Consider the following 23,895-nt stretch of genomic DNA (forward strand, 5'->3'; position numbering starts at 1 on the left):
CTCCTGAGCATTTGGGAACACGCGCAGCACCTCACTTAGCTCTGTTTCATTTTGTTGCAGTCTGGGCTGTTTGGAGACAATGCAAAGAAGATTTTTAAACATCACGAAAAAGCTAGTTATGTAAGTTACACTTCCATTCCGAGACCTATACTGATTTTCTATGTTATTGTTAGTACCCATCCAACATATATTACCTATCAATTTCTGTTATGCAATTGGAAAACCTTCCCCCCCAGCCCTCTTTAATATAAGTGAATAAGAACAAAAATTTAAATAGAACTTATTGCTAATTTAAATAACATTTTCAAACATGGTTGATGATGCCACGTTACTGAGATTACCTGGCTGTTCTCTTACTGGAATACATTTCTGTTAGTTTAAATGTTATCTAGCTTCAGATGTTTCTCCTGACATTTTCCATTATAACTGCAGCAGGGTGGCTATTTTGTGCATCTGTGTAGAAAAACAATCAGCCTACATGGTTTGGCCCATTTGAGAATAAAATCAGGGAAAAGAGGATGTTTTCTTGTAGTGAAATAATGAATCATTTTTTCCTGGGAAAAGTTGTCCCTCCCATTCTCTACAGCAGGGCTTCGTGCTTGGCCAAAGGCTGGAGGGGCAAGAAGTGCCTGAACTGAAGGTGGAAGTGGGCTTCTCCGGGCTGCCGAAGAAGTCCAGGCAGGACTGCTGGAGAAACGGGACTGGAGGAATGGCCAGAGAACAAGAAAATAAGGGTTGTAGTTAGAGTGGAGGCCATAAGGAGACCAGCTGGGTGGGCAGAGACTAGGAAAATCAAAGGAAGACATTTCTACCTGTGTCTGGGTGAAGTGAATGTGGAAGGGTGGGAGCTGGACTTGGGCAAGCACATAGTCAGGAAGGTAGTGAGATGAGGGGAGGTGGCTCGCAGGAGGAACTGGGAGAGGCGGTGTTACTGAGGAGCTGGCAAACTGGGCCTGGGATCAGAGCAAGAGCTACAGAGCTGACAAGGAGTCACTGTATGACAGCCGAAAGCAGCTGTGCAAGAAGACAGAAGGAAACACATGTGAAAGCAGGTGGGGGTTTAGACTGTCACGCTCAAGAGACTGAAACCAGAAAGGCCGAGGAAGCAGGCGCGGGGCACATCTGCACTGGAGATGGGATGGCATGTCCATGTTCCCAGAAGGACAGGACTGGGGGAATGCCTCACAGCATCTCAGCTCCTTCGGGCACTGAAACTTGGGCATACGCCGGCCACCCTCTGCTCTGTTTCTCCAGGAGGGAATCCTGGGCACACAGACTGGATGGGAGCTGTGCTGCCCTACAAACAGGTACACGAGCTGAGCCACGGGGGACCTTAGGGTGTGAGCTGATACGATCCAGCCGCTGCACGAACGCTTGGGGGTCAGGTGCCTAGGCATGACCTTGGGACAGAACAGACTCGTCAAGGCCAGGGAGGAAGAAAGAGGTAAACTTCAGGGGAACCAGAAGAAAGTAAACATGCCATCATCGCTCACCTGCAGAGGCCTCAAGAACTTCTGAAATCTCAGCGTTGTGAACAAACCCTAAGTGACAGCTTATCCCTCTTTTGGATAGGGTCCTTCTGCAGAGGCCTTGTGGTGGGTAAAGAGGTTCAAAGCACGGGATTTTAGATACTGTCACACAACACAATTTGTTTCTGTTTTTTTATCATGGCACTGTCTCATTCATCACAAAAAGTGAGCCAGCTCTTGGAAAGAATCAGAAGTGTGCAGAAGAGACTATTTCACGTATTATTTAAGTTGTGGAAATGCTTGATGGCAGAGAGGTGGGCTTAATTGTTCAACTAGTTGAGCGGTGCTGCAGGGAAAGCGCTTGCTACTGCTATGCAATTCCCATGATGGTAGGCAAGTTGTGAGAACAAGCACTCCCAGGCATGACCACTGTTTCCAAGAAGCTAACTTGATACTCAGGGTTCTTGTTTCAAGAACGATAATCACTCAAAACCTGTTTGCAGTTATGCTTCAGATGCATGTGAGCAAATGCTGAAATACAAAATAAGCATGTGCAGGACATTCAATTGTTGACTGAAATGCAGGGCTGTCTCACAGTGCTGCCTCTCCACACTTCAGGTCTCTGGATGTGTAGACTGATCAACACCTCCTTACAGGCCTGCAACATTGTGAAAATGAGTAATCATTTTTCACAAAGATGCCATTAAAATGAGCACTAGAGAGAAAGGACATTCGTCCCTCGTCAGAATGGGCTTTGGACTTTGAGCAAATACGTAAACACTGTGAACACATAGAAAACGTGATAAAAAATAAAATAATGAATAGCTACTCAGTGGGGGTTCCAGTGAAAAGTACTATGCAAACAAACATGTAATTAAAGCAACCTTAATGAGGCATTTCCTAATTTCAGGGTACTTCACTACACCTCTTTAATATTCCTTTCACATAGTGTTTTGTTGTATACATGCCACAGTTACACCTCCATTGGGTACCTCTCACGCCCAATTTTTAATATTTGGGAAAGACAAAGATTCACATGACTCGATCAAGATTTCCGGAGAACAGAGAACTGATGCAGCACACTTGGTTTGTAGCCAATTGCTAAAATACAAGTGAGACAGATGCGCCAATTCTGAGTATTTTTACAGGAACAGTTATTCTTCTCCCAGAGATTCAGTTGCAGGAAAATGGCACAGGATTTTGGCAAGACTCCCTCATTTATTACACTTATACAAGTTCAAACACATTGAGTCTTGTCTCCAGTTATGCCTATAGTATAAAAAATGACATAATACAGGTTCCTTGCACAATTTAATCTCTCATTTTCTTTAGCATCCAGACGACTTCTGTTTACTCTTGTAGTGTCATAAACTGTGGACTGAGTTGTATGCTATTTTTCCTTTCCCCCCTGCCCCTTCCTGAAAAGTGCTCGTAAGTTAAACATGCATGAAATTAAAGATACACTTTTAATGTTGTCTTTAAAGAAAATCCTGCAAATGCTTCCCCCCAGAAAAACCAATACAACATTGCTTAGGATTATCTATTTCTTTATTTCAGTTAAAACAAACATACAATGTTTCATTGAAACTGTGTTGCACTCCCTGCCAACAACCGCAGGTGGAGTGTTGGCCTCTAACAGTACAGTGGGTATTTACATATGTACACGAATGTACCGTTGAATGCCCGAATTTGGTGCCCTAACAAATACGTTAGATCGTTGTTAAGTTGCTGCATTCAGGAAATCGTAACATCCATGGTAAATTTTAGAGGAAAAGTATACAGGAACCTGAACGATGCTTTTTATGGACCCAAGTGACTCTTGTGTTTATTGCAACATATACATTTGTAATAAATACAATCTTAGTGTTTTCTAGCACACCTTAGGCGTAACACATTTCTTCCGTTTTTGTAAGCATTACATTTTGTTGTAAAAGAATCTTTCCCTTGACAGTTGTTACACAGATGTACAACATGAACAACTCCTTGAAATGATGTAACAATCAGTAACGAGAGAGGTATATACACATAAATCCCAGGTTCCAAACCTACATTATATACAGTATATTTACAGTATATACACACATACAATTTATGTACATAGACTATCATAAATATTGAAAAATAGGTTTAGTTTTAAAGGATTAATGTTTTTATAAATAACATGTTACATTTATGACTGAAATATCATGGAAGACAGTAATGTCTAACTCAGGTGACAAAACAGTGGTTTAATACTGAAGCTGCTCTTTTAGGTGGTTTGCAATGTAGGTAACTTTAAACAGACAGGTTTGGAAAAAATAATGATTAAATAAATCACGTTTGAAACCAACCCAGCCAAGAGGAACTCAACTGTTGCAGGTGGAGAGCCAGTCATCAAATAATAGAACACATTATGTAAAATCTGGAAATTGCTACATTCAGAGAATTAAGTTACATGTACGATATATTATGAGGTGCCATTACAAAAACCTTCCTCCTCTCCGGCTGCTGAGAAGGACTGTGTAGTAACTTCTCCTTTGCACCTCCTTCCTCTTCTATGGTTACTGGAGAAAGGAGGGTATTTCTCACTTCCTTTTTTTTTTTTTTTTAAATGCTGGCAAGGGAAGCGCTTCATCCCTTATGTGCTACAGATTCCTCAAAGGTAGACAACATTTTAATCCTCTTTCACCTTTCTATGTTTGTGGAGAGGAAGAAGAAAAGCTGCCAAAGGACTGAGGAGGCACGCGCTCAGCACTTCGGTGGAGATCAGGTAACACGGGATGTACAGTACCTGAGGCAGAGGAGTACCTAAGGTTTTCCAGTGCTGACTCCAGGATCGTTAACTGCCAGTTGAGTACCACTGAACTAATAATACAAACAACACAAAAAGAATCTAACTTCTCGTTAGTTTTACACTACAGACTTAGTGACCAGTACTTACAGTCATGCAGAAGTTATCAATACAAAATACCTGCAATTTTTTCATAGATTTTAAATGGCTGGGCAGAGATTGACATTATCTGTCAAACAGTGACTGTCATTTAGATTTGTTCCTAATTAATTCTACAAGAGCAAAAAAGTCTCAGGCACTGCTTCATCAATGGATTACAGGCCGTTACTTGTTCCCTCTGACACAACGACCAACTGGAACTTTGCAAATCATGATTTTAAAGCATCATGTCAGATAAAGACAGTTGACCACACTGCCATGATTATTTCATTAATAATCTCTATCTAGGCTTTTGTACCTGATATTGTTGCGTTTGAGAACCTCTGATAAGACAAGTATGCTGTTATACAAGTGTTATTTCTCTTCAACCTGGGATAAGAATGAAAGAGTAAACATGCACTAGAAACAAAACAGCTAATCACGACCATACAGCACCTGTTTCATCAGCTAGCTAGCTAGGGCTCCTAAGAAACTTACCTATTTCTGAAGCAAACAAGTATGAGATGACTATCCAGTCTATGAGGTTATCTTTAATACTACTATACAGTATAAATTCAAAGAGGAATCCCAGTTGCGTATGTGAAGAGAGTTTGTACCAAACAGGAAATACTGGTGCAGTTATTTCGTGGATTTGACTCAGAAACAGAATAGTCAAGTAATTCAAAATCCAATAATGGATGAGTAATTTGAGAAATACTGTACACTTTTTGAATATTATACAACTAGTAAACTACATTACGACCTTTTTGTTTTCCTACAGAGTGTTTCAAGATAGATTGGACATAAAAAAAAAACCAAACAAACATTGCTACAACTGACAATGGACCTTAATAATAAAGAGAACTCCAGGAGGGAGTTTTACGTTAATGGCATGATACAAACTGAATGGCACTGGAGTGTATCTACAACAGAAAAAAAAAAAAACAACAAAAAAACCCCAAACAAACAAACAAAAAAGCAAAAACCCCCAAACCCTGTTTTACCCAATTGCACTATTGAGTACCTCAAGAAGGGAAATGTCAATGCCATCTTTACAATTTCTAGATTAGCTACTTTTTTCTCAAAACATACCCGTTCTAAAGGGCATTTTTTTTAAAGCTTGAAAATTTGGGTTTCCACACCATTTTTGGGACCTACGGTAACTGTAGTTACTTAAGTAAGCGGACAAATGATTTTCAGGATTATTTTCACTCTACTTCAAACTAAGTGAATTTCACAGAAAGCATTTATAATTAGAGAATTTTGACTTGAATTGGTTCGTTTTCTGTTTTGGTCATTATAAGTATTTTTTAAAATAAAATTTCTTCTAATTATGCCTCTACAGAAAGGCAAACTAGATTTAGTTTAGGACACTAATTCAGTATTTTCTTATGAGCTCTTCTGTTCTTCTTTCATTCTTTTTAGAAAAATGTTTCTTAAAGTCAAAATAGTGCTTTTGAGGTCCATAAGAATTTTTGGTACAAAAAATAATAGTCTCTCTCTCTCATTGGTTATTTAAACACTTTGCGTAAATTAAAGAGTTATTTCTCACATCAAATGGTTCCATTAGGCACATTCAAGTAAAATAACAAAAATATCCAAGTAACAATGATGAAAGCCAAACATGGCTTGATAAAAGTCTACAGAGAGTTCTGTCCATTCTCTGGAATGGAATAAAGTTGTCACTTCCTTCAGCCAGACACTCACGTGGTTTGATGTTAATGTCCACTTCCATCATGCAGAATAGTTTCTTAAAGACAGAGTTCAGGTATTCTACAATCAGAAGAACCATCAACGAAGAATCTGCATTTTAAAGGAAGCCGAATGGCTCATTTTCATTCTCAGTAGGTATCTGAGTGAACACTGGCATTTGAAGTGGAGTTTTAAGAGATTAAACCAGGACAGTTAATGGCCATCAGATTCAACATTCTGGGTCCAGTCTAGAATAATCAGTGTCATACTCCCAGTCATCACAAGTATACCACTCAGAAAGAAGAATGCAGCCTGAAAAAAGAAAATATAAAAGAAGTATTTCAGTTTCTGCTACTATACCCATAAAGTCATGCCCATTTATGGCACAAATGCTTGTTCATGGAGGACAAAGTAGAAGAGGCAAGAGATCGCAGTAAGCAACAAGGAGCTAGGTATCTTTCCCATACTTGGGGTCCTTTTTCAAATAAAAAAGTACATTTATTTTCAGTATAGCAGACCTCACCCTCAACTGAGGGAAACTAATGTGGCTGCTGATACCAGTCAGGATGTGCCACTTGGTTCTGACTCAGAATGTCTAAGATTTGATTCTGAGTCAGTACATCTAAGACCAGTAAGAGCACCAAGATCAGTCAGGATAACCCAAACAATTGGTGGAGGTCAGCTTTTATGGGGTAAATTACGTAAATAAATCTTGAAAGAAAATTTAAATGAGAACAAGACTTTTTAAGTACAGCTCTTAAGGGCAACCTGTCAAAATCTAGTTCTAAAATGACCCAACTATTGTTGAGATTGGGGGCTGGGGGGTGAGAGAAGTCACTGAAGTGAACTGAGCCTTGTGATTGTTATCTCCTCAGTTTTGAGTACCTACGCAACTCCCATGGGTTAGCTAAGATAACATTAAATGCCAATTCACTGACTACCTTCACTAGGACTTCAAAATTCTTATATCGCGAAGAAGGAAACTGAAGTTCTTGCTCTGAATTAGCAAGCAAGTGTAACTCTTACATATCTGCTTATACATACCCCAATCTTTTGCACTGACTTCATTGGTTCCTTCTTCACTAATTTGATGTAGAAGGCAGAAGGAAGTATAAAGATCAGCATGGCAGCCGCAGATGCACCTGTATTTAAAAAGCATAGAAATAAATATTCATAAACAGGTAAATGTAATTTAATTAGATCAGAACTGCATTTCCTGAGATTTGAAAGACTATTTGAACTGATGTGAAGATGCTTACCAATGAATCCAAAGATGTCGCGAATAGTAGGGACAAAGATAACAAGCACGTTGGTAAACGTCAGAAGAGCAACTGTAATGGCACAGTGACGCCACCATCTAAACTCCTTCCCTGCCCACAACAGCTGGGTAATGGAACTGCGAATCTTTTGAAGGGAAGAAAAAAAAAAACAACAAACCAAAAAACCTGTTTAGTCTTCATTGTGGAAGTCAGTGACTGTCACCTGAATTAGATCTTCCTTCTGAAAGTATTTTAACATAATTTTGCTGTACACTTCAGATTTTAGTAAAAATTGTAAAGACATGAAAGTAATTTTCAAAAATATTTACTTCCTGCACTTGAGACATAGCTCTGTGCTTCTGGTCTGTGTTTCTTTTCAGTGATTTAGATTTTCAAAGCACAGGCAGCAATGGGGAAAACACAAGGAAAAACATGTGTCTAACAAAAATAAACGCCAGGGATTTTTGTAACATCGAAGGATGCTGCTCAACAACATAGACCTAAATTCCAGAATTCATCTTCACAAGGTACCTACAGGAACACACTGACTTTTGAAAGCTGATAATACAATAGTGCAAGTACTTTTATAAAGTGGCAATTAAACCACATCAGGAAAACAATATAACTGAACGTATTTGTTTCTACTGCTTTGTAAATGTTGCCTATTTATTTAATTTATTTGAATTAACAGTACAGTGATATTTCATCAAGCTTATTGGAATACATTTCCTTTTTCATTTAAGAGCAAAATTCCGTAAATTAATAAATTGGAGTTGCCACGTAAGTAAATGACTGCAGCAGGACAGGTCATGAAAATAAAAAATGGTAGTAAGATTAAAAAAAAAAAAATTACTTACAGGGAAAATGACTACCGGTACAGTAAGGGTTACAGCCATAAGTACAGCAAGACGCACAATAAGAAGAAGAACATCAGCACCCAGATAAGCAGAGTAGGTATGAAGCAGTTCTGGTTCAACTTTTCCTATAAAGAAAATAATATTTTAATTATATGTAGCTGACATACTTCTCAAACAACCACTTCTGCTCTAAAGCCTAAGTGAATTTTACAGTTACAGTAATATGAATTCAAAGCCTCAACTGCTCCTGTAAGCATGTCTCCATCTTACACAGGGATAACTTGCAGGTACTGAATCTGTTTTAATCCAATTTTAATCCTGTGCCTTGGGCCTAATTCTACTACTGATCTTCTTTTGGGTGTACACTTATAGAAACATAAAAAAAACCCAACCCAAACAAACAGTGTGTATTTAGAACCCACAGTAAACACTTACTTGCTCCACCTTAAATTAATTATATTCTGCAAACCCACAGTATTATTTTTAAAAGAAAGCAGAGAAAGTAGTATTCACCATAAAATGTCAGGTATCCAAAGAGAGCAGCCAATAAATACATGAGGAACATAGCAAAAAAAGATACATAGGACACATTCATCATTCTTTTACGGCTTCGGCTGTAAGAAAATGAAAAAGAAACATTGTTAGCAATGAGAACATACTGGCTTATACTACTTTTCTCTGCTTAGTGAAATTACAGACACATATCTAACATTTACCCTTTCAGCTCTTCATAGATAGGGAGAATTGCAGGATGGCAGACAAAGGAAAATGTGAGGATCGGGACAGCATAGACAGTCTGAAAAACAAAAGCATGTTTTTCTTAAGTATCTCACAGACATTAGAAATTCAGTTTTTAAGATTTCATCAGTAGATTTTTCAGATTTGACTTAAGCATCAGTTTAGTTTTTGATAAAGACTAGCTATTCTTTACAACTGAAACTTTGGCAAAAATTAAAACAATTTCATATTTTCTTAAACCCAGACCCTGAGGTGCCAAATACTCTCAAATCTCAGTGAAGTCCACGCTGAGCTGAATATATTTGCATTCAAAATTATGTTCTGCATCTCACAGGCTTAAGCCATTGTAGCCTGATTGTGGTATTCGCTATTACACAAACTTCTTTCCCACGTGTGAAGATTCACCACTGTAACTGGGAGCATTCATGGGAGTCAAGACTTTGTGACTGGGAACATAAAGTCTATTCCAAACCCTGGCATCCATTTCCCATTAGCGTGCTTTTACTATTTACTTCATCTTCTTCTGCAATCTGCTTTTTAAAATGCTATACTAACTTACTTGAATGGAACTTGAGAAAGCTTGAGAAATGCTGTGCTGAAGAATGAGAAATGCATTTATTGCCACTCATCTCAGGCAGGCACCTTAAGCTCCTCTAATTTCTGTGTGTCTGGAACCACCCACTCTACAGGAGGTAAACAGTGCCTAACTCTACTGGAACAGAAAGTCTTTGCACATCCCAAATTTACAACTGGGCAACTACTTGAAGGAAAAATGACCTAATTTATCTGCTATGTATTTAGTCTCTCTGAGTTATTTTCAACACAGAGAGTCTGGTTTTTAGTCAGTTACCTGTGAATTGAAGATGAAATATTCTGGCTTGCACATATCATCACTTGTTATGTTTTCATCTACCAAAGGTGCCGGTGTCACATTCATTAATGTCATGTTCACGATGTCACTGTCCATAGGACAAGGAATCTGAAACATCTTCCAAATTACCTAGAATTAAAGCCATGTATTTATTGTTACTTTGGCTAATGCAATATGTGAAACTTTTCAGAAACTGTGTTTAATTTCACTTTGAAATGCAGTTTTACAAGAATATACTTACAACAATCAGAAAGAAGACCATGCAAAGTAAGGAAAAGCCGCTGGTATAGCCCAAATATCCTGTGTTCAAAAAAGATAAAAAAATATAAGGTACAATAAACAGAAACACCATTCATGTCATAACATTATGACAAAATATATTCTGTCAGTGATCTCTTTAATTGCTATTTTCTTAAGTGTTACATAAACCAAGTTAATTAGTCATTGACTTTCCACTATCTCAACACAGATCTGAAAGTTCTCAAAGACTTATTAGGGTCTGTACCTACAGTGAGTCTGTAATATTGAACTTCGTAACTTAAAAAAAAAAAAACAAACCACACAACAAAATCCCTACACCAACAGCTATGTGAATTGTTTATTACATACTAAGAATGATTATAGGATTAATTCTAATAGAATTCACTCTGAAGTAACTTTGCCTTTTCCCTTCTGTTTTTACTGATTCACTTGATTTGTAGAAAGTAGTAACCTCAGAAAGGAATCCACATCGAGACTCCCAGTTAGTACTATTCCACTACAGGATTCTCTGAACAAATAAGGTGTTAACTGAATTATTCACATGTATCACTGAATTACAGCCATTTCAGATAAAGCATCTGGTGTGAATATTCTGCTACTGCTTGGGATCTAAAATGAAAAAGGTGACTTCTATTTACATTGCAAAGACAATTTAACTGCCCAGGGCTAGCATCCCTATTCCTTTGAGACTGTTATAGGATAGCTAATAACACTATTAGCTATTAACAGTATTATACCATTTCACTACTGACCAAAATAGGTCAAACTTTGTGATAAGAACACAAACAGAAAGTTACTGTTGAGCCTTGTTCTAAAGCTACCCTATCTATTGTTCTTTCATTTTCCACGAACACATCTCTAACTTAAGATACCTGTCTTGATTTTTTTTTTTATTATTTTTTCTAAGTAGACTGACAGCAATTACCTAAACACTGATTAGTCCCAAGAGACAAGTCTGGAGAGAGCTGTTAATTCACTAGTACTTCAAGACTCAAACATTGTGTCAACCCATTTCCCCACAGTATTTTCAATGCATTTTTGTTTTGATTGTACTCTACTGCTTACCTAAGTTTTTCAGTAAGGACAGGGGAAGAATGAGGATGACAGACACCAGCAGCACTAAATAGTCGCCGTTAAGATACCATTCTCTGTAGAAAAAAAGGTAGTATTTGTAAGAAAACAAAATATTTTAAAATTACATTTACAGTTTAGTCTTCACTCTTATTTTCTACAACATATGGCTTCATAAAAAAATGTAGTACCTGATATCACAAAGGATTAGCATTCAACTTACTGTATGGACCTAAAGCCCTACAATACCTTCTTATCTCACCCCAAACCTGCACTGTGCCTTTCCTTTAGTGTCCTTTTATAAAATTATCGTGCATCTGCAAGTCAGAAGACAGGAAAGTAAATGACGGGTCAGAAAAAAAGTCAACTGGGATCAATCACAAAAAAAACAGTAATTTGCTTAAATGTTGGTTCCCAACTCTCCAGATGTCTTAATACTGCAGGGCCCCAGCAGGGTGGTGATCCACTTTTAATAGAAATAAAATTCTGTTGGGTGCCCTGCAGGAGTTAAAAAAAAAAACCAAAATGGGTAAGGGCTGGAGTTAAGGCAGTAGCTCAAGCCCACTGGCTGAGAAAACTCCAACAAGCACTGGGAGTCTCTTGGAGGCATGTTTAGTCCCTTCCAGTAGGGAAACCATGGTAAGAACCTCAGAAGATTTTTTTCCTTCAGATCATTTTTGCCATTTATTCCATAAGAAGCAGCAGCTACTTTTTGACAAAACATTTTTGAGTCTTAGAAGATTAAACTCTTCCTTTGAAACACAGAAAAACAAAGTTAGATCTCTGTAAATATAATGCATTTTCACTGAACTAACACAAAAACTTATTGTGAGTATTTAATTGTGGCACATAAAATATCCTATGTGCTTTAAGCAATTCAAGAAACACTAAGCATTTATTCCCAAATATTAATACTTTGTATCCTGTTATGGTATCAGCTAACAGTATTTACTTTAAAATGGACTGCACACTATTTAGGTAAACAAAGAAAAATTAACGACCCAATTGGAAATTTGTGGATTCAAACTCAACTGCTGAATTATAAGCCTACATATATATGCTAGTGGAAAGATGGAAGAACTTGAACGGACTTGTTCTGGATTTAAGTAGTAAATGCAGAAACAATTTGGTCATCTTTCTCCAGTTTTATCTGGGATAACTAAATGTAAAAAAATGTATTTTAGAAAGTTCAGATATGTAGGACACTCATGTCATGTGCCTTTTGTTCCCTTTCTTAGAGATTTAGCAGTCTTGTGGTGAATTTAAAAGAAATCACAGCACAGAGGCTCCTTGCATTTGATGCAGTCACAAGAAGTGCCTGTTACTGTGCATGCCCCACATGGAGGCCATCCCAACTTTCAGATCAAGGACTTAAAAAGTTTTTCTGTGCTGAAGAGTAAAGAATGGGATTGCACAGCTTTAAAACAGAGCTGAGTATTTTTAAAATTGCTAAATTAATTTTAATAATAGAGCTAGTATTCATAATATTGTCGCAGAATTCCAAAATATTTTCTTCCACAGTAAGCATTATTTGGGGACATCTGAACAGGTAAGTGCTTACATTTTAGGCATCAGGCTGCCAGAGTGGAATCCATGCCAATGGTAGCCACCCAGACTCCCCTAAGCAATGCATGGAGAGAGTCAGTTAAATGGGGTCCACAATTGCCAGAGCACTGAGAAAAGGTTTACTTTACATCAGCGTACAGCTACCTAGTACCAGTGAACAAGAAAACTCTGCAGAGACAAATCTCCATTTCTGAATTTTGCCTGCTGGAGCTGCAGAGCAGCAGCTGCATCCAGTGAGATTCATTCACAGACTTTAAATTTCCCTCTTGTACTGCAACTGATTTTGAATTATTCTCTGAAGGTGGGACAGTTAAAAACACTTGCCTCCAAGCCCCCTTGTAAGTACTGGCTACTCCAGGGGCTTTCTTAAGAAGTGGAAATTAAGGACTTGAATTCAGCCAAAGGAGAGAAATGAACCTTTCCAGGACAGAATTTGTAAACACTACACTATTAAGTAAACAGGGTGGGTGCATTCTTTGAGTACATTAAAAAAAAAAAAAAAAAAAAAGTAAACCAAAAAAAGATGGCTAGCACTGTTGTCACAACAGTATCTATCAGCAAGCTGTATGAACACCACCAAATGGCTTGAACCCCTTGGGCAACACAGGCAGAAAAATGCCTACCTTCTGAACTCAGGCTTAGGTGTAAGTTGGAGTCTTGAGCTGCTCAGCCCTCTCAAGACTGGGACACTTCAGGACAAGGCACAGAAGTACAACTCTGAAGAGTGAGATTTATAGCACTTAACTCTATCCATCTGAAGTCAGGCATCTTGTTTTAGATAGATAGCTGTTTTTACACACCCTCTCAATATGGAGTAATATGATAAATTGCTCTCTGGAGATGCTCAAACCAGGTATCTAAGCCAGGTGCACTCAACTGACCACTACAGAGGATCACCCCTCCCCACTGATTATACAAAGACTAGAGTAATAATGAGCTCAAAATCTAACTTTCAGACGGTATGGTTAGATAAAATGAGCCCTACCCAAGGCAGCCACATTTAAAGTCAAGTAGGAAAGCCACTATGGAGTCAAAGTGTCTCCAGGGCTAAACGGCAATGTGTCCACCATTTTAGTCTTGGGCATATAAACTCTGATTTAGTTTAATGTTTAGTTCCCATGTCTTTTTGAGAACTGTTCCTTAAGCCATTCATTACATAACTGCACCTTAGTCTTATATTTAATCACTTCCTGCAGTGCTAACATTAGAAAACCAAAATAATCAGACCAAACAGTTGGAATGCAGTAAGAAAATAAAGAACAACCAAACCCAGCCATAACCACATTTACCTTTCCTTATCGGGAGTATGTACACACTGGTACATACGTAAACACTTACCTGATGTTCTTTAGAGAACAGCTCTCTGTAATATGATGCAATACCTGTATTTTTCTACCCTTTTTCCAGGACAGGCTGGATCTAAATGAAGTGGAGCACTCAGGGGATGGGCAAACTTACTGCATCTCTGTCTGAGTAAGAAGCTACCCTATGGTGTACCGAACGTGGTCTTCATATAAAAATATATACAGTCTCCGTATTTGTTTCTCCTAATCGTTTCTCTGATGAGGAGTTCTAACACCTACCCTGTGGTCTCTTCGATGTTCATAAATGTCTTGATGACCAATGGTAACTCATATTTCACTATGAAGAGGTAGCTTGACATAGCTGTAGGTGAATAACATCATAGATCATTACAAATATAGAATATACCACAAGATGCAAGAATCACATAACATGTTTCATAACTTCACTTGAACACAAGCAGTTAATGAACACATGTTGTGTGAAAAAAGTCTCCAGCATAAGTAGGGAACAATTACTATTGACAGTACAAACATTTTAAGATCTTGTCCTCACCTCCAATGTTCTGCATTGTAATTGACCCAGAAGCAGCAAGTTTTCCAGCCATACCAAATGCCTTCATTCCTAACTGTTCATACAATAAAGATCCTAAAAGGAAACAAAATAATCCATTGGAAGGGTGTGTTTCACAAAGATACCATATGAAACAAATACCATATGTTTGTCAAAGAGTAATTTGCCATACCTCCTTCATTGGCAGTCTTCAAAAGGAGATGCACTGAATACAAAGAGAATATTGAGACAAACAGCAGGAGTATCCTGGGGGGAGAAAAACATGCAAATTTTTAATAGCCATAAATGACTTACTGTAACCTTGTTAAATAAAGACGGATCAAACATAAAAATTAATCATATTAAAATATTATCTGGGAAAAACCCGTAGATTCTAAGGGCAGCTAAAAGCATTCTGAAAACCCAATTAATGCCTAGTTTAGAAAGGATTTTATACTAAAATGCATTTCACTGGCATACAGAGAAATTCTAGTGTAGGATTAAACAACGCTTATATTCAGTGTAAGGTGGCATAAGCACCGCCAAGTGTCAGGCCATTACAACTGGCTACATTTGATATACATAATGAAGTATCAATGGGAATGGCCTTGTATTATTGTAAGAAACTGAATTTCTCCTGTCTTTCTATCCTTGTTCAACAGTGTGTCATGAATCTATGGAACACAGAGTTGTGACTAACTGTAGCTAAAGCGAAGATTATCTCTCGGTCTTAAACAAATCAGCTTTTCAGCTTAAACCTGTGTTATGTCTTTTTTTTTATGTAAAGATTAAACTGCAAAGCCTTAAAGAATTGACTGAAAATTCAGATGTATTGAGAGCTATGTCTTCAAATGGAAATACATATTTATTGTCATTAAAAAAATAATAGTTTCTTTGCTCAAAAGTTACTCTTCATGTGTGCTTACATGGGAATCGCTAGTGGCTTGTTTATCGTCCTCACAGCTTTTACATGCCATGTATATTATTTCCAGAAGCACATTTGCAACATCTAAAATTCGGATCTCTCAACAACAGCTCTCTCCCACCACAAATGCACTTCCTGGAGTGGCACACTAGGGGGGGACTTCTCAGCTGCTGGAGAACACAGTGGAAAATTACAAGACATTAAAAAAAACCCCGGCCTTTCTCATACCAATACAAACATTCTGCTTTATAGGAAATCTAAGAATCGGCACATCTGCTCAAAAATGGCAAGCTCCATTTCGAGTTCCCAGAGTTTCCTTTTGTGTCATTTTTAACGTTGGTGAAATTAGTAAACAGAGCACAAAGAACTGGAAACAAGAACATCTGAGAAAAGCTTCACAGATCTGTACAAGGAATCCAGGAAACTTTTGTTACTGTGCCAATTCAACACCAACACATGCACACAAATAAACCTCTGTATTTCTGACAGGTAGAGATTAACCAGGATTTAATTCAGTCACCAATGAGAAACAGCACAGCGAGATGTGGAAGGGTCAGATTTCATTAAAACAGCACAGACCCTGGACCCCTCAGTCCTAATCTCAAATGACTGCCTACAGTGTTGACAAGATCAGTCAGCAAACTCATCTTGAAGCTCCCTCAGTTTCTGGCTTCCAGACTGTATCATTCATTTATTTAATGCTGACACAAGTGACAAGTCACAGCACAGACACAAGCAACTCCACACAGTCTTCAAACAATTTACTGCCTTAATCAACTGCATCTGGATTTGTATCTGTAACCTAGTTATTAAAAAGATGTCTGTAATGCCCCCAGTGTCATCATAAATCATCAGTATCATCAGTGATTGTCTGCTTTCCTGCCTTGGAACTATACAAACAACACTAAGTTTTGAAAGGTAACAAGCTAGTTTATCTTTGAACCAGTACTAACGCAAATAGATCCGAATACAGTATCTGGAAATGAATGGTAACTGAACAACCTCAGCACCTAATTGTTAAATTGACAGTTTTGAACATTTTTTTCTTCAGAAAAAAGGACCCCCATTATATGCAAATCTGTTCAAATATCTAATCTTAAATTCTTTTTTTTTCTCTCCTCAGAGATGTTCTAATGTCGATTATGCTGATTATCTTACATGTGCTGCAGAACACCTCTAGGGCATGAAACTGATGTGCAGAGAGATGAAGTATTTATCTCTTCTGAACTCATGCTGCCAAGCTGTTCATTCAGTTTAGCATCATCTAAAGAAGTGAAAGTCCTAGCAAAAAATTAACAAGCCACCATATATTTAAAATAAAATCCTTTAGATCGGAACTTTACATATCGGTAGTTTCCTCAGGAAACTTGACCACTACCCTGATATACCATGAAATATCTGGAAGTGAACCTGACCTATAACTTTCTGGGAAGAGAATAAGGCAAATTTTGAACTAAACGTTACTCTTCACTTGTTCTTGAACGTTCAGCACATTTATCTGTTTCCAGGATAAAAATACAGAGTGCCTTTAAATACATCCATGGATTCCCATTTGCACTCAGTCACTGATATTACACGTCGGGTGAGTGGAACTCCCTCCAATATATGAAAAATGTACTTTCCCAAGACATTTAGAAGCACGGTACATAGCTGTTTCCTCACACCATTTCCAATTACTACAGTCTTGTGTTATACACAAAAGCTTTTGCCAATATAGACATACCAATAAAGATATGCTGGTTATTCCACACCCCTCCCTTGCAGGGAGACAGCAATTTTGATAGGTGTAGCTGAAACGAGTTCCCTGAATGGAGTAAAAGCATAGCAATAAAAAGGACTGCTTTATTGGTATAAGTACATTGTACCTCTATAGGCACAACTATGTCAGTTGAGGAAAAGGAGATCACGTCCCTAGTCGGCAGGACTGGGCCACACAAATTTTTAAGAGTAGACATGATCAGACTTGCAAGAGACAAATAAAATAAAGCTTCTTCTGCCTACATTTTTTCATCTAGCTCTCTACAGCCTGATCCTGTACTTTTTGTGCAATTATGACTTCTGCTAACTGAAAAGTTTCTGTTGTCATTAATTTCCACCAGTGAACTCTGAAGGAAAAAGCTAATACAGACTTCAGTCTGTTAAGTAGCATCTTTGTTTTCCACCTGGATAATGGAATTTTCAAGGGAAGTCTATCATGGAGACACTACAGCTAAGTAAAGGAAAATTCACTATAAAACATTTTGTGGATTGCGGAACTTGCAATGAAATCTGTTTAATTTTTGCAAATGCTTCTGAATGTATCACAATCTCTTAATTTAAAACAAGCCATAAATCCTAAAATACAATTCTGCACCTATGGCAACAACTGGGTATTTTGTAAAGGTCATATTCCTACATCAAGTATTTTTTCCATTATTAATTACACAGCAAAAACTTTTTTTTTGATGAACCAAAAGATACTTACACAAAAAGAGCAATTCCAGTGTTAGCCATGGCATATGAAAGACCAAGGATGCCACTACCCACAATAGCATTGCTCAGATTAAATACTGACATTCCAAAGGAAGTAGTACCCGGATGCTAAGGAAAGGGAGATAGGTAATGATTAATAGAGAGTTATTACTTATCCCAGAATTAAAACAAACATAAATTTCGCAAGCAAGCATTTTTTTTTTTGACACGTCATTGCTATGTACTTACATACTGAGTTTCATATTTCTTCTTTCCAACATTGGAGTCGAGCAAGAAATTTTGGTTTTCCGGATCAATATCCGCATAGTGGCTGTAAAACACATTGAACCATTAGTGACTGTCACGGGCAACTTGCATATTCCCTTCCCCGTTTAGCACTTCCAACCCACCTCGAAGGGAGACGACAAAACCAACAGAACGACCCCACAGAAGCCCCCCGCACCACCCCCGCCATTCCACCCAGCACACGAAGCACGGCCCGCGTTTACGCCCGCGGTCGTTACCGTGTTCCCGAAACGCATGCCAAGACGCTACGCCTCGGACCCGCGGCGGCGTTTTAAACCGGGGCTGAATGGGGCCGCGGCCGCCCCCCCCCCGCCCTTGGCCGGGTGCCGCCCGCCCCGGTCCGGCGGAGCCCCCTCACCTCTTGATGGCAGCCGGCTTGGTGGGGTAGGGGTAGCTGTAGTCGTTGCTGTTGGAGCTGTAGCTGCTGCTGTCCTCGTCGGGGGAGATGTTGAATTTGCCCATCTCGGCGCTGCTCATGGCGGCGGCGATACCGGGGGTCGGGTCGGGGCTGGGCGGCCGCTCTTTTGTCCTTGCGGCGGGGCTCGGCTCTCCGCGCCTGCGGGGGGGCGAGGCGGCGTCAGTGCCGCAGCGGCCGCCGCGGCCCGTCACGTGGCCCGCGCGCGGCGCGGCGGCCCCCGCCCGCCGCCGAGTGGAAAAGTACCAGGCGCGCGGGGCGGGAGGCGCGCGGGGCGGGGGGCGCGCGGGCAGACAAAGGTGAGCCCCGCGCGGGGCGGGGCGCTGCCGCCTCCCGGGCGACGGTATTTGCACCGCTACCGGGGTACCTACCCCGAGCCGGGGTACCGGCACCGCCACGCCGCGCTCCCCCCCGCGCCCCGCTCCCCCCGCTAGCGGAGACTGATGCAACACCGATGGGCGGTTGTCACACTGGCTGCCGGAGCTTCCCGCCCCGCGGCAGCCTCCGTGTTTACCTCCCCCCTCCCTCCCCACCGGCGACACCGGGCATCCCGGCGTTTTCAATGGAAAAAGGCAAATGGGTGACGGGACCGCACCGCGCCGCAGTCCCTTGGGGTTTTTCCACCTTTCTGGGATGCAGCAGCGGTGCATCCCTACGCGCACCCGCCGCCACCGCGCGTCCGGGCAGCGCCCGGCGGGGTGTGAGGCGGAGAGCGGGGGGCTGCCGGCAGACAAAGGCGCGAAGGACCAACCGCGCTGGCTCCGAAAAGTCGCCCCGTTCCGTCCGGCACCCGCCGCCGCTCCGTACCTGCTCCGCAAGGGCTTGCAAGCGAGGTCTCCTGCGGAAGCCTCGGAGTACGGAGACGCTCCTCTCTCTGCTGCTGCTTCTTGCGAGGGAAAAAAACCGCTTAACTACAAAACGTCAGCGAAAGCAAAACCCTAAATAAATACAGGTAGAAAAAAAATCACTATAAAAAGCCAGCGGTATAAAAGAGGAAGAAGAGCGTCTGATTCCCCGCTGCTCCGGCGGCGGCGTCGCTCCCGCTCTGACGGCCCCCTCGGGGCGCCGCCGCTCTTCAGGCAGGAATGCGGGCGCGTCATCGCGGAGGGGCGCGGCGCCCGCCCGCCGCCGTACCGCCCCCCGCGCCCGCCCGGCCCCACTGACCCCCTGCCGCCACCCGGGCGGGGGTGCGGGGGGGGAGGCACCGGCGGGTTGGGGCGCGCCCGACGGAGGGGTGGAAGGCGGTCACCGGCGTGTGCCCGGCGGGGGGCCCGGAGCGGGGCCGCCGGTACATGACAGTGGCCGTTGCGCCCAGCAGCTCTCCCGTGTTGGCGCTGGGGGCAATGGCGCTTCGCAGCGGAGACAGGACGCTGCGGCGCTTGTCAAGAGCGGCCTGTGTGAAAGGTGCTTCCACCTGCCCGGTGCGGCACCTGCAGCGTGACTGCGGCGCCGCGCACCCATTCCCCGGGGCGGCTTTCACCCCCACCGCCCCCATTTCCACCCTGTGCCTGCCTTGGGCGCGCTGCTGGGCTCCAGCCGTGACATTTCCAAGCAGTTTGGTGGGTGACACGCATGAGATGCCACCGGCCATAGCGACCCGCTGCAGTCACTCACTATTTTTAATACCTGAGCAAGCAGTGATGCACGTGCGAGCCCAGATCCCGGGGCAGCCGAACGCCTCCTCGAGCGTTTCCTCCGGGAAGTGACCCGGAATGACGGCCTCCCCTCGTGATGCTGTGCAGGATGGACTCCTTTAGGGAGGAGAGGGAGGAAAAACTGTATCCTGCTTCCTTCCCCTTGGGTAATCACTACGGAAACTGGTGGAGTCACCATCTCTGGATGTGTTTTAGAAAAGACTGGACATGGCACTTAGTGCCATGGTCTAGTTGACATGGTGGTGTCAGGGCAATGGTTGGACTCGATGATCCCAGAGGTCTCTTCCAACCTGATTGATTCTGTGATTCTGTGAAACGTTTGAGGGCTTTGCTGCTCGATGCCCTGTGGCAGGGGGGAGCGTGACTCTGCTGTGCGCCCCAGCCCCACCTCACACGCATGCAGCGAGGTTGCCCCTCCGGAGGAGGCTCGGCATGGGCACAATGGGACGATTTGGCCACTGTTCCTCAAGGCGGGGGGTTCTGAAGCAGCCCCTCACCCGCTCGCGCTGTCCCCGCGGCAGCAGCACACTCCCACGCGCGTCCAGTGCTTCCAGCTTCGAGCATGGCGGACATGTGGGCACTGAGATGTTTTGCCCCGCCGTTATCTCCCACTCTCCCTTCCTCTGGCAGCACCGAGAGCCCACGGAGGGTGCGGGGGGCAGCTGGCAGCGCAGCCTGACCACCTCTCCCGGGGTCAGGATGGTGCCTCGCACCCTCGAGGGGCAGTGAACCCCCACGCGGCTCCGGGGCTCTGCTGGGGGGAACGAGGCGTCCCTGAGGTGAGACAGCGTGAGAGGACTAGGCCCGCGCCCACCGGTGGCGGTGGCCGTGCCGCCGGGGTGGGCGGGAAGCCCCCGGGCGGCGCGAGGCGGCAGCAGTTAGCGCCGCAGAACGTTCCGGAGCGCCCCCGCCGCGGAGTGGGGGGGAGAGGAGAGGGGCGGGACCCGGCGAGGGCACGCGCAGGAGATGCGGAGCCCAAAATTTTCCATCACCGCAGTTCTGCCCCCGCCCCCATCTGGCACGTGACGTCACGTGTTCCCCCCCCCCCCCCGCAGCCCGGCGCGGCGCGGAGGGCGGGGCCGGGTGCGCTGTGCTGCGGCGCCTTCCCGGGCAGCCGTCGGGGCGGCAGAGAGGGGTGGCGGCGGTGGCGGCGGCCGGGGTGTCGCACCGGCTTCCGAGGGCGGCCCCGAACCGGCGCCGGGTCAGGCCGGTGGCGCCGCGGGGTTTCTCCCGCGCCGCTCCTGGCGTTGGCCGGGCGCTGGGAGGGGCCGGTCCCGAGACCCCGGCGCTGCGTCCCGGGCGGGGGCAGGGGGCGATCGGGCGCCGTCCGCCCCGTAGCGGGGTTTGAAGTCGCCCCGGCCGCCAGCTCAGGGCGTTTTGGGGCTGAACTCGCTCCCGTACTGACCACCTTCTTATTCAGGGCGTCTTGGGGCCGAGTTTCCCCCGCTTGCAGACGAGGCAACGTGCAACTTGGGGTGCTGATGGCCGTGGGGTGTTTCCGAGTTGCAGCGGGGGTGCCTGTAGCCGGCGTTTTTGGTCCTCCCGAACGCCTGACTGCCTAACAACGGGCGGTTCGCAAAGGCTGCGGCAATCCGATGGGTTAAGCCGAAGGAGCGCTCAGCTCCGCTTCGAAGTGCGATCGCAGTGATAGTAAATAAGGATTGCGGTGGGGAGGCCGGGTCACACGCCTCTGAGTGGGAACAGCGAGTGCCTCGTGCGTTTTTCGGTCAATCCCATTCTTCATGTGTTAGCAGTTCCGTGAAATTACAGTTTACATGGGAGAGGTCAAGGTGACCTGTGTATTGTGGTTTTTTCTGGTATAACAACGAACGCAATGACGTAGCCCTAACGTACTGCAGCCCGTGGCTGTTGGGGGCACTGAGGGCAGCATCCGTGTCAAGGCAAGCGTGCAGATGTGGTGCGTGGTGAAGCGTCCCATGTGCATCTGGTAAACACAGAAGCAGTCTTCATAGCTGTGATCTGGTTGCCGTGAACAGTGCAGTTTCTTAAAAAGTTAAAACGAGATTTTATAGCAAAGTAAAAGTTTTACTGTACAAGCACTTGGAAGTTTTTCTACTAGAACTGCCCTCATTTTATATGGAAAAAGATAATGAGGTTTGTTGCTCATTTATGAGAAGAAAAATTGGTAAAATACATTCAGGAAGAAAAATCACTATTTCTCTAATGGCCCCATTATTGGAAGGTTCACTGTGCAACATGCGAGTACAATCTGCACTGCTCCAGAATATTGAGTCTTTAAAATCTTCACCCATGCAGCCTGTTTGATGGTTGAAATGGTCTGCTTTTTCAAGTGGTTTTAAGTAATGCCTCACTGATTGAATTATAATTTTCCTGACTTTGTAATTGCCAAGAATGTCCTTGGCAAAACATACATACAATGTGTTTCATCCAATTTTGAAATGTATTTTGTAATCAGAATAATAGAAGTTAATATTCATCAGTTCCTCCCACCATAGTTTCAACGATTCATTTGTTTTCATTGTCTTGCTTTTCCTTCTCCCTTTTTCCCTAGTGTTACATTGTTTTTTTCTTCATCCTTGTTCCTCAGTCACCCTCATCTTTATACCTTCCATTTGTTTACCTTTTATTTTGTTCTTTTGTGTGTATCTGCTCATTGCAATCTTCCTTACAAGTTTGAGCCTTCTTTAGGATAGTTCAGAATGATTTTTTTTTTTTTTTTTTTTTTTTTTTTAAAATCTGGAGGTTCTGTTTCTACTTTATTTATTCATGGGATAGCCCAGCACAATTCTGGGGGCTAAAGATTTTGTTAAAACACTGGAAAACAGGTTTCTGTATTTTCTTCAATATAGAGTTGTGAGTGATGTGTCTTGTTCTTAGTCAGGTTTCCCGTGCTGAAAGACCTTATAATCATTTAGGGGGTGATGCTTTACAGTTTCAAAACAAAGCAAAACCAGACAAACAAAAATGAGATATGTTATTGTAAGAATGTTGTAAAAGATACTAGGAGTTAATCATTAGTTAGGTGTTGTAAAAATTGAGTTGACTTCAATTATACAAGTAGAAACGAACTAGGGTTTTAAATCTATTATACAGGAAGGTAACGAGGTTTTTGTAGCTGAAGAGCTATCTGCTATGCACGTCTAAATGCCAGTTTGCAGCTGAGTCTACACTGTAGATTAGATTCACTCCTCACTGTAACATGGCCTACCAGTTCTCAGCCTGCGAACGGTTTCTTTTTAAATTGGATTAGTTGGTTTTATGTTTAGAAAAAGAAGTAGCTGGCAAGTTCCTGTGTTTTTCCTTTGCTCAAATAAAAGGCCTTTATAATATGGGAGGTTCTTTTTTCATGCTATTTCTTCCTACATATATAAACAAACCTTGTGGAATACTGTAAAACTGTCTGTAGCTCATGCCCAGTAGAGTCATTTATGTTTATGGTATGCATCGAAAAGTTATGTGTACAGTAATGCTGTAAAAGTCAAGTCCATCCACATGGTTTTTAGATGATACTTCCTAAATTGCCCTAAAGGATATCTAATGAAATATGTAATATGTTATGTCAAAGCAATCTGTACTAATAGCTACATAACATTCATTTTGCCTGTGCCTCATATG

At 42.5% G+C, this 23,895-nt stretch overlaps 1 protein-coding gene across 3 annotated transcripts; it reads right to left on the reverse strand.

Annotated features, from left to right (window-relative positions):
* Positions 1–2,999: 2,999 nt before the first annotated feature.
* Positions 3,000–19,677, reverse strand: SLC38A2 (solute carrier family 38 member 2). Of its 3 annotated transcripts, XM_068400406.1 has the most exons (16): positions 19,451–19,677; positions 18,587–18,784; positions 18,172–18,253; positions 17,936–18,051; positions 14,740–14,813; positions 14,550–14,642; positions 14,276–14,357; positions 11,121–11,203; positions 10,036–10,094; positions 9,774–9,923; positions 8,902–8,981; positions 8,699–8,799; positions 8,186–8,310; positions 7,329–7,473; positions 7,114–7,211; positions 3,000–6,381 (listed from the first exon to the last, which is right to left on the reverse strand). In XM_068400406.1, the coding sequence occupies exons 2-16, from the start codon at positions 18,703–18,705 to the stop codon at positions 6,283–6,285; spliced, it is 1,506 nt and encodes a 501-aa protein (XP_068256507.1). In that variant the 5' UTR covers positions 18,706–18,784; positions 19,451–19,677; the 3' UTR covers positions 3,000–6,282. The 3 variants fall into 3 exon arrangements, with proteins under 3 accessions (XP_068256507.1, XP_068256506.1, XP_068256508.1); XM_068400405.1 differs by having other exon boundaries at positions 7,114–7,473; XM_068400407.1 differs by lacking the exons at positions 17,936–18,051; positions 18,172–18,253; positions 18,587–18,784; positions 19,451–19,677 and adding an exon at positions 15,473–15,618.
* Positions 19,678–23,895: the final 4,218 nt, after the last annotated feature.

Source organism: Nyctibius grandis, chromosome 5 (assembly GCF_013368605.1).
Source record: "Nyctibius grandis isolate bNycGra1 chromosome 5, bNycGra1.pri, whole genome shotgun sequence".
NCBI classification, from domain to species: domain Eukaryota; kingdom Metazoa; phylum Chordata; class Aves; order Nyctibiiformes; family Nyctibiidae; genus Nyctibius; species Nyctibius grandis.